Source organism: Podarcis cretensis, assembly GCF_951804945.1.
Source record: "Podarcis cretensis genome assembly, chromosome: 4".
Classification (NCBI taxonomy): domain Eukaryota; kingdom Metazoa; phylum Chordata; class Lepidosauria; order Squamata; family Lacertidae; genus Podarcis; species Podarcis cretensis.
In genome coordinates this window covers 95413395-95424591 of record NC_137173.1, presented here as the reverse complement: position 1 = coordinate 95424591, position 11197 = coordinate 95413395, and the positions used below count along the sequence as shown (strand labels likewise).

At 51.7% G+C, this 11197-nt stretch overlaps 1 protein-coding gene across 1 annotated transcript; it reads left to right on the top strand.

Annotated features, from left to right (window-relative positions):
- Window positions 1–4728: 4728 nt before the first annotated feature.
- Window positions 4729–9685, top strand: SOX21 (SRY-box transcription factor 21). The gene has a single exon (XM_079973043.1). The coding sequence runs from the start codon at window positions 7121–7123 to the stop codon at window positions 7976–7978; it is 858 nt and encodes a 285-aa protein (XP_079829169.1). The 5' UTR covers window positions 4729–7120; the 3' UTR covers window positions 7979–9685.
- Window positions 9686–11197: the final 1512 nt, after the last annotated feature.

The window sequence follows — 11197 nt, the reverse complement described above, 5'->3', positions numbered from 1 at the left end:
TAATAATAATAATAATAATAATAATAATAATAAAAAGGCTGCCTCTGAGTATATACAGAGGACTCCCCACCCCCGTCTACTGAATTACATAGCCATTCTTTATGAAAGGATTAGGATAAAGTCTTCTGCATCTGAAGCAGTTTCTCATAGCTTTAAGTTGAATATAGAAGAGTAATTACAAGAACAATCAACCATCTCATGTCTCTCTCTGCAAAGCATATTTCAAGAAATAACAATGGTGATGATAATAATATCTCTTACATTATTGGCTTTTTCAATGCATAAAAAGAGGAAACTTATACATTGCTTAACTGGACTAGTCAGATTCCAAGCAGATGATGGAAAGGAACATAGGACTAGGCCTGGAATTAGGTCCTCACTTTCCCATTAAACTCACCAGTTGATATTGGGCCAATCACCAACTCTGGGTCTACTTCACAGGGTTGTTGTGAGGCTCAATGGAAGAGAAAAATATTTGTGGTTTTGAGGTCCTTGGAAGAAAAGCAGAGTACAGTGGTACTTCGGGTTAAGTACTTAATTGGTTCCAGAGGTCCGTTCTTAACCTGAAACTGTTCTTAACCTGAAGCACCACTTTAGCTAATGGGGCCTCCTGCTGCCACTGCTCTGCCGGAGCACAATTTCTGTTCTCATCCTGAAGCAAAGTTCTTAACCTGAAGCACTATTTCTTTTTTTTTTTAATGCAAATTTATTGAAGATTTTTTAAATACAAATGCATAAATATTAAACAACATTACTTATATCATAACTTAATTTTATCGCTTCTTTAGACTCCCTCGCATCTCCCGCTCCCACTTACATCATTACAAAAAAGAAATTTTTCAGGCAAATTACCCACTTATTTACAATCTTATCTCCACTCATTTAAATAAAATCTAGCAATTCTCCAAAAAGTTTGTTTTCCTTAATCTCACTTATCGTCAAAATCAGATCTAATTCAATGGTAGGCAGTTATTTATGATCTAGCATCCTTCTTAGCATTCAACCAAATTACAATATTTCTGTAAATAAATCTTGAATTTCCTCCAGTCCTCCTCGACCCTCTCTTCTCCCAGGTCACGGATTCTACCAGTCATCTCGGCCAATTGCATATAGTCCATCAGCTGCATCTGCCACTCTTCCAGCGTGGGTAGATCTTGAGTTTTCCAGCTCTTAGCGATAAGTATCCTTGCTGCCGTTGTTGCGTACATAAAAAATGTTCGGTCCTTCTTTAACACCTTCTGGCCGACAATACCCAGAAGGAAGGCCTCTGGTTTCTTAAGCACTATTTCTGGGTTGGTAGAGTCTGTAATGTGAAGCGTATGTAACCTGAGGTACCACTGTATGATGCAATAAATGGCATAAAAGGCATTGTCAATGACTGAGAGTAAATCTGGGCATGTCAGTCTGTGTTTGTGATTCTTCCCAGAATTTGCGGGATTCTTAATATTTATTATTCAAAGCATGGTAAGTGTTGTAGTAGTTGTGTTCAATTATGCCAAAAGGAAATTTTGTGTGTGTTAAAAACACACCACCACCACCACCACCACCACCACAACAACAACAACTTTGGCTGCCGTCCTAAATGCACCATGATAAGCCCCACTGAAAGCAGGAGGTCTCAAATATACCGTATATTAAACATGTGTAGGATTTGTTTAATGCATTTGACTTTAAAACAACAGCAGCAAACACATTTGCCTATCCGAAATTCTAATCTGTGTGATAAAATGTAATCTTTCTAAAATCCGCCCCCTTTTCTTAAATCCATGCCCACAGTTTGAAGGTCCAAAGTACAAATGGAGGAGGCTATTTCAGGACTGTGGGGTTTTAGAAAGGGTGGCAAGTCGCACCCCTTCTCTTCTCGCTTCCCCCCCCCCCCCAGCCTCCACATATCCTCTTTTTTTTTTTTTTTTTTTTTTGCTTCCCGGTTTAACTCTTCTAAACCCAACTGAAGCGAATGACACACAAGCGGAGTCGCTCCTTTGGTGTCCGCATTAATCAATCTGACACGTCCATTCATGCCGTGGCCACGGGAAGGGAGTGTTAATCGTTGGTTGTCTTTGACTCTTGAAGGGTGTAGCATTCTGCCATATGCTGGTATTTTCCAGATCTGGCTCTCTTGGGGCGAGGGAATTAGTCGACCCTTAGTCTTCTGGGTATATATGGCTGGCCTGTCTACCCGTTTCGGGAAGGGAGACAGACAGACAAATTAGATGCATGGGAGGAGGGGGAAAGAGGCTGTTAAATCGGGGGGGGGGGGAGCTGCTCCCATTCTGTTTATTGTAACAAAACGAGTTATAAGAAGTTCCCAGAAAAGATACGGGGAGGGGGGAATCCCATGTCAGCAGCTTTCCTGCCTGGTTAGTAAATTTCTCAAAGAGGATTTCCTAGCCACCCTGAATGGTTCAGATGCCACAATTGGCAAAGAGATGCATTTTTCTTTATTTTTTTTGTGTGGAGGCCTCCTAAGAACTTGCAATCTGGTGCATGTCTACACAGAAGTTAGTTCGAATGGGTTACTGATATGCTTCCTTGAAATTCAGCCCCCGCTGAGTACAAGGGGACTTTCTGCTTCTTCTTGCAAAAACCGAAGCAGATTGTAGAAATAAGGCACGAGTCATTGAGGCATTTTTAAGTCCGTTTGATTTCGGTTTCCATGCTCAGAACTAAGCCCACTGTGTTCAGCGGGACATGTTCCCCGGTCAGTGTGTGAGTACATGGGACTTCACATAATTATTTTTTATTTTTATTTTTTATTATTAACATTTGTACGCCGCCCTGAGGCGGTTCACAACAAAAAAAAAATACAAAATGAGAATGCAAAATACATAGTGACACAGAAACGAACCAATAATCCCACCTCCCACAAACACAGTTTAAAGAGGAACGTTTTTGCCTGGTGCCTAAAGATGTATAATGAAGGGGGCGAAAGACCCTCGCTGGGGATAGCATTCCACAAATGGGGAGCCACCGCAGAAAAGTCTCCTCCACCCTCCCGACCTCTGCCGGAAGAGGAACACGAAGAAGGGAAGAAGGTCCACCAGAAAAGTGCTGATTGCTTTTTTCAAATCTCAGAAATAAGGTCCCAGATATTAGCCCTTGACTTCTCCAATTGAACCCAAGAACCTGAAGAAGCCAGAGTGGAGAATAACTGAATGAAGACACCGTCTGCCTCCCTTACCCTCTTCCTCCTTTTCCAGATTCCCCTCTAATCCCAGTTTTGATTATATCGGTGTGAACATGCAAGATTATATGGGTGTGAACATGCAAAAGCACCTCCTTCCACTCTGGCCTGGCTGGCGTTGTTGCTGTAGCTTCACTTTTAGCCAGGCACCTGTTACTTTTCTCTCTCCGGTCTAAAGTTGGCGGCATGCATTTAAACGGGGGCGTTGTGGAGTGAGCCAGCAGCCCCGCTATACCTGAAAATGCAGACTGAATGAAGTTCGGGGGCTCCCGATTGATCTCTGGAAGAAAAGAACTTGAAGAAGGGAATAATACCGCGATGCCCAACCGAAGTCCCAGTTAAGTCGCAGCGCTTGAACTTAAGCCGACTTTGGTGTCGCTGAACGACACTGGCTGGACAAAACACTCTGAATTTCAGTCCGGAGTGAAACCGATTTAAGTCGTGCTAGCAGCAAGGAGACTTTAATCGGTTTAAATCCAGACACTGCGCCCACGCAGTACATTCAAAGCGCCTTGTCCCTCTCTGGGAACTCTCGTTTAACTCTCACAGAGCTATAGTTCTCAGCACCCATAAGAACCAGATTTCCCAAGATTCTTGGGCCGGAGGGATGAGGAGAGAGATGTGTGTTTTTTAGATGTACTTTAAATGTGGATCTGGCTGACAGATGGCTGCAGCAATTCTTCACGTGCCTATTTGGGGACGGGGAGGGTCAGTTAAAGGAAAGGTGGATGAGTTCAGAAGCAAAGGTTTGTGGGTTAGCTGCTAGACGGGTGGCAGGGTCGAAGCAGGTAGCGGGGCAAATTTAAGGGAAGGCGCCCGGCAAAAGCGATCTGATTTCAGAGCTATCCGACGTGGGATGGGGGAAGCCGCCTTACTCCCCACCCACTTCTGCACTCTTTGATCCGAGGCATCCTTTCATGGAAGTAATTTTTTTTTTTTTAAAGTCCCTTTGATTTAAAATGAATTGCGCCTCTCCACAAAAAAATAACAATCAGAAATCAAAGTAGCGCTGCTTAGGGTCGCATCCTCTGCAGAGCATCATTCCACACGCAGTGATAACGTTTCCAAAGACATCCGAGGGGAGATTGGAGGAGCAGCCGCAGGAGGAACTCCCTACCGAAGTTGATGCTCTGAAGTGACCGAATTTCGGAATAAATCGTTTAAGAGAGCGAAAGGGAAAGTGCGAGGTGTGGTGAGGGGGGGCTTCTTGCCTCCCCCTTGCAAACTGCAACGGAAGCAATGCGCTTGTTGAACGTCCCCGTCCTCTCCATGGGCGTAGCCAAGAGGGGGAAGGGAGGGGCAGCTGCCCCCCCAATCAATAATAATCAATAAAAATACGTAGCAAACTGAGGTTCTGCCTCCCCTTAAAAAAAGGCCTGGCCCCCCCTAACAGAAATCCTGGCTATGCCCATGCCGCTCGTCCTGCCTGAGCGAGCCCCCCCCCGGGGGGGGCGACGTGGGCTCGGTGCTCCCCCCGGCTCCTTACCTCCGGCCCTCTCCCCCGCCTCCCACCCCCGCTACTTCCCTCCCCCACCATCACCCGCCTTGTGGTATTGATCAGAGTTCGCGGATTGAGGCAAAATAAGCTCTCCCCCCGCTCCCGTCCCGTCGATCAGCCTCGCCTTCGCCGGGGAAAGAGTTAATGGTCCCTGCCGGGCCGCTTGCTTCCACACACCGCGAAGGTAAGTCACAACCAACCCCGCGCGCCGCCTACGTTCAAACCAGGCGAGCGGGTTTTCCCTTGACAGACGGACGGCAAGTCAACGCGACGGCAGCCGACCTAGCAGGTGATCTGGTAGCAGGGAAGCAAGGGGCCGGTTGAATAGGTTCCCTCCCCACCTCCCGCCGTCCAGGAGACAAATATTGGGGGGACCGGGGTCTCCTTCTCCTCCGCCGTTAGCTCCCTAAGGATTTCGGGCCCTCCTCCTCAATTCAGGGCCTCCCCTCCCCGCCAGTTAAGTCTGAACTGCCAAAGGGAACGGAGTACGTTTGGATGCGCTCGTTATCCCTTCCGCTGCCTTCAGGATCTGTCCCGGGTCATTTTTTCCCGGTGCGCCCAGGTGTGCACCTCGGAACCAAGCGCCGCCTCCAAGTGGAAGAGCGTTTCCGAGAAAACTTCGCCAGCAAACTGTCGAGAGAGCACTTTTCTTTTTCCGCGAGAGAGAGAGAGATCCGCGCGGACCAACTCTCTCTCTCTCCCCTTCGACAGGCAAGTTGCTCCTCAGAGAGGAAGAGGAGCGAGAGCCAACGAAGCGCGCGTTCAGTTTGGGGATCTTCGTGAGCGATCGCGGCCGTCGAGAAAGGGGGAGCCGTGGCGGCCCCGTCCGCCCCGTCTCCTCTGCTTCTTCGACAGGCGAAGCCGGATGGCCGGCTTTTTCGGAAGAGGAGGGCGCAGGGTTTCCAAAAGGAAAGGTCCCGGAGAGATGACTCCGAGTGCGCACGCGCCCCGTTTTTCGGGGGGGGGGGGCGGAGAGGGAAGGGAGAGAGGGAAACACCCCCCCCCCCGCCCAGTCCCCGCCCCTCGAAGGCCTGCGGCAGCGTGAATGGGAGACGGAAACGCGCTCTCTTTAATCAATGGGACACGGGGGAGGGAGGAGGGGAGGAGCCGAGGGGGGCCGCCCATTCACTCGCCTGACACCCCGCCCCCTCCTCCTCCCCCCCCCCCGCCTCCTGCCCCCAGATACACACGCTGCCCATGCACCATATAGGCGAGCCTAATGCATTCGCCAGCGCACAGGGAGCAGAGGCTGCGTCTCGGAGGCAGCTGGCACCCAGCGCTAGGGCGAGACACGGATATAAATACAGATACGGAGAAGGCGCTTCCAATCTAAGGGCTTTGCGCCTGGATCGTCCGTCGTCGACACCGGCCGCGTTTTCAGCTTTTGTTTTGTTTGGTTTGGTTTTTCCCCCTCCTCCCTCCTCCCCCAGCCGCCTTCCGGCCCCCACAGGCTCCCTCTAAACTTCAGCCGAGCGGGGCGGGCGGAGGAGCGAGCGGGCAGAGGTGGAGCCGACGGGAACTTGCGGCAAGTTTGCATCGGGATCGGGAGAAAGGAGCCGCTCCGGAGAGCGCTTGGCCGCCGCAAGAAGCGCGATCGCTGGCCGGCGGCGTTGACGCCGCCCGTCGTCTTCCTACTGCGCCCTCGACGGCTGTGAGGAGCTAGTCGTGGCGAGCGCAGTAGGGGTGCTAGCGGCTGAGCAGCCCGGAGGGGAAAATCCAGCCCAGGATCTCGAGGGGAAGGTCGTCAACCTGTTCCAGGAAGAGACCGGCGAGCGAGGATGACGGCCGGAGAGGAAGCGCCTCGCTCCCCGTCCACATAGGAAAGTTGACGGAGAGAGACGGGCGGGCACCGGACAGCCAGGCTGAGGGTCTCTGCGGGAAGCGGACAGCTCCCGTCCCCCTCTCTCTGGCAATCCACATCGACTTTAGATTGGTGCATTGGACTTCAAAGAATAACACTCGTAACTAAGTTTTTTGGCCTGCTCTTACCGTCGGGTTTAAACTTTTCTCGGCGGCCAGTCATGCTGCCGGTGACGACAGTCCGGGGCTCCTTTGCTGTCCTCCAGTCGGCTGCCAAATGCCCCGATTCCCGCCAAGAGTAAACGCCAATCGGACTTGGGTGTTGCAGGGAGCGCTTTGCACCTACTCGAGCTAAGGAGCGGGCCATTGGAGGGCGGGAGGCGTCGGGGAACGGGACCCGAGGAGCAGGAGGAGAACCGACGGCGCGCCTAACCACCGCCAGTTATAGGCCGTGGCAGGGAGACTGCGGCGGGGTTTTGCAGGAGCACGTTTCGGGGTTCGGAGAGAGGGGTCAGGCACCCCCGAATTTGGGCGTCCGGAGCGCAGGAGCCACCATTGATTTCCTGCGGGTGGCTCGCAGCGACGGGCTGGGCGCTGCCGCCGCCGCCGCCGCCGCCGCTGCCGCTGCCGCCGCGGGCATGGCCAAGCCGGTGGACCACGTCAAGCGGCCCATGAACGCCTTCATGGTGTGGTCGCGGGCGCAGCGGCGCAAGATGGCTCAGGAGAATCCCAAGATGCACAACTCAGAGATCTCCAAGCGCCTGGGCGCGGAATGGAAGCTGCTGAGCGAGGCGGAGAAGCGGCCCTTCATCGACGAGGCCAAGCGCCTGCGGGCCATGCACATGAAGGAGCACCCCGATTACAAGTACCGGCCGCGGCGAAAGCCCAAGACGCTGCTCAAGAAGGACAAGTTCGCTTTCCCCGTCGTGCCCTACGGCTTGCCCGACGCCGCCGAGCATCACGCGCACCATCTCGGCCACCACCACCCGGCCCTCAAGGCGGGCGCCCTCCACGGCCACGAAGCCCTGCTGGCCAACCCGGAGAAGGCGGCCGCAGCCGCCGCAGCGGCGGCCGCGCGCGTCTTCTTTCCCCCGACGGCGGCCGCGGCTGCGGCGGCTGCTGCAGCGGCCGCTGCCGGCAGCCCTTACTCTCTGCTCGACCTGGGCTCCAAGATGGCAGCGGAAATCTCCTCGTCGGCGTCTGGAGGTTCGGGCGGAGGAGGCGCGGCGTCGGGGCTGCCCTACGCCTCATCGCTGGCTTACCCGACGGCTGGCGGCGCTTTCCACGCGGCGGCGGCGGCGGCTGCCGCGGCGGCGGCCAGCGGCGGCCACACTCACTCGCACCCGTCCCCGGGTAACCCGGGCTACATGATCCCCTGCAACTGCAGCGCCTGGCCCAGCCCGGGGCTCCAGCCCCCGCTGGCCTACATCCTCCTGCCGGGCATGGGCAAGCCCCAGCTGGACCCCTACCCCGCGGCCTATGCGGCGGCGCTATGACATCCTGCCCCCCACGTTGGACCCCTGTACAGAGGAAGCCTGTGGGGCGCCTGGGGGCTGGACTCCGACGCCGGACTCTAGCCGACGGGACCCTCTTCTTCCCAGCCTGATGTTGCTGCTGTTGCCGCCGCCGCCGCCGCGGTGCCCTCCAGCCATCTGCTCTACGGGGCCGCCGACTGGGGTGTCCGGACGAGAACATTTCGCCTCTCCATCCGTCTTGTCGCCTCCCTCGCCGCCCGTCCATGTCTTCAACCTGTTGCCTTCCCTTCCCCACTCCAGAATCTGCTCGTGCTGCTCCTCTCCTTGGGTTTCCTCGACGGATTTGGAGGGTGATGGGGGAGAGAGAGAGAGGAAAGAGGTCGCGCGTCTCCCGGTGGAGACGCTTCGGGTAGCCCGTTGCCTTTTCTCCTCGACGTCTCTTGGGATTGCCCTTTCCTTTTCTTTTCTCTCTCCTTAACCTCTCCTCCCCGCAAATCCTTCTCTCTCTCTCTCTCTCTCTCTCTCTCTCTCTCTCTCTCTCTCTCTCTCTCCACACCCCCGCTAAATCCTGCCCTGTCCACAGTAGGTCCAGAAAAACGGACCCAAAGCCATCAGCCTTGATTCCACGCTGAACCAAGTGGACGAGGCGCGCACAGCTAACCACCCCGCGAAATAAGCAGAGTTTGATACCTCGCTTTATGAGGAGGAGATCAGGTCACTAAAAGGAGAATCAGTGTGCACTCCCGCTGTTGATTTCCTCCTAGCTCCCCTCCCTTCGCCCTTTCCCTTTTAATGTATACAGCAAAGTTCCCCATGACAACTTTTGTAATTCTGGAGAAGGGACCTGTAAATGTCTACATGCGCGTGGGAGTTTTAGGTGTAAGACTGCTTCGCTGTATTATCTGAGTCACTTTTTAAAAAAATGAGATATAGATATATATATATTGGCTGCGATCCTAAGCATACAGTACCTTGGTAATGGGTCTCGTTGCAATCAATGGGGCTTGTTTCCAAGCAAAACTGTGCAGGAGCTCGAGTGCCATAGACAGCGCCAATCACAGCAAAACAACACTGAGGCGAATTGCAACAGACTGCGAAATCCCTTTTTGGGGGGTTTCGGAGTTCAAACTAAAAATAAAAATCAGACTTCTTGTCTGAGAGATAATTCTAAACTTTCTGTGATGTTGGCGTATCCAAAACTGCTGTGTTTCGAGCGAAGACGTTTGAAATCCGCTCCCTTTCGGACACCTTCTTACGGCAAAACCTGGAGTGCTTCCATGCGATTTGGCCCGACTGGGGAGGTGGGGGAAGGGAGAAAATATTCTTCTTATTCTTCTTTTAAATAAAAGCATACAGGATTCAGTTGCAGGAAATGATTTTGCAGGGCGGGGGCAGTCATTCTGAGCAATCTCTTCCATCATGACCATTTTCGTTTACTTTTGTAATGTGTATATTTGGATTAATGTTTGTGAATCAAGTTGGCTAACCTGTATTTAGTTTCCTTTCCTTTTGTTTTTCGCTTTCTGTAATATAAGGTTTTTGGAGGGGGGGGGGTAAGTTTTTAAGTATTGGTTTTAACATTTGACGTGTATAAATGAGTTTGCTGGTGTGTTCTAATTTAAAATTAGACGTCTAAGCTATATCTGTACATTTAGAATCCGACTTACCACTCTGTTCATTTTGGAACAATGAGTTTAAATAAAAGCCTGAAGCAGGGGAAAGAGAAAATACTCTATTTCTTGTTGAGTTACTTACAAGATTTTAATCTCAATTGCCCTTACCTGCCTAGGCCAGGTGAAGTGTAAGGTATCCTCTAAAGACTTTCTTTGTTTCGCTTTTGAATAGATTGACTAGGAAATCTAAATCAGACCATTGTAAGGTAGAACTAAACCCTGATTTATCACATTTGAAATCGTGAATAGGAAAGTAGGGTCCCCCCCCCTTTAAAAAAAAAAATCCAAGTAGCTCTATTATGTGGGGGATGGGTGGGTGAAGAAAAAGAAACACCATTCATTTGTTGGTTGGATAAGACACACAGGGAACCCTGAACCGGTTTCCGTGTAGTGTTTTCAGAGTAGAAAGTTCTTTGCCTTCTCTGTCTTGTCACTACAAAGGGTTTCTCCGCTTCAAATCTGTGCAATTTGCTAAAAGTATCCTTGGGATATTTCTTATATTGCACACCTTGAGGTCGTCACCTGGCGCTCAGGACATGCCGTCCGGGCCTGTTTGTTTTCAGTCTGAAGCAAATAATTAAAAAAAAAAAAAAGCGAATGGGGAGCCACCCGGTTAAATAAGCTCTTTTAAGGACTATTGATTTCAGTGGCCAACGTTGCATGCCGCCCTGTTAAAAATCAGCGGGCACTTACTTTAACCCCTTAAAAAAAAAACCTTTAAAATTTCATCCAGGTAAGCACATATCAGATCGGTGTGCCCAGCTGCAATTCTTGGCAACTTGAACTTGAAAGTGTTTCTCGCTCCGGTTACTTTCGAGAATCCATCCTCAGGGCTGGGGTGGCACTCGGTTTCCATTGAGCCGGTTTCTTAATTTGTTGAGGAGAGAAAGGAGGATGGAGAAAGGCTCATTGAGCAAGCCTAAAAGGGGGGGGGGCTACTAGTTCACCCAACGGAAGGGGAATCAGCTAGAAATAAAGCCCCCTTCAATCAATTTCAGGTTCCAAATCTATTTTATTAGCTCGGAGGAGTTAGCTCCCTGTTCCAAGGCTGGGCCCAACGTTTGCTTAGGAAGGGATTTCTTCTTGCAACTCCGCTCCTCGCTGGACGAAATTGAGTTTCCTTGTGTGACACCCCCTCCTCGCTGGACGAAATCTCCAGCGCCATTCTTGGCACGGTTGCTTGGAGGCAAGTCCCGCGGAAAAAGCAAGCGGGTCTCTTGCTCCCAAGCCAACGGGCACCGGCGTGCACACTTGCGATTGCTTCCCAAGCGCGTCTTTGACTCGGAAAGAGCTTCAGTGGGACGATCTCAAACGAGTATGCAGAGGACTGGAGCCTTAGTTTTTCGAAATGTAATGTGTGTGTGTGTGTGCGCGCGCGCGCGCGCATTTTGCGGGGTGTGGGTCGGTGGGATTCTGCGTGGAAGGTGGGAAACACGTCCGCGCAAGGATGTCTTTCCTGACCTGACACTGCTCATTAAAGCGATCTTCCTTTGTCGCCACTCCAGCTGTTCCCCCACCCCCCAATATCCTAAGTGAATTCATATGGTTAGGAGCGATTATGCAAAAC

Excerpts from the sequence above, each read along its gene's own strand:
- SOX21 (XM_079973043.1), top strand. The coding sequence starts at position 7,121 with ATGGCCAAGCCGGTGGACCACGTCAAGCGGCCCATGAACGCCTTCATG.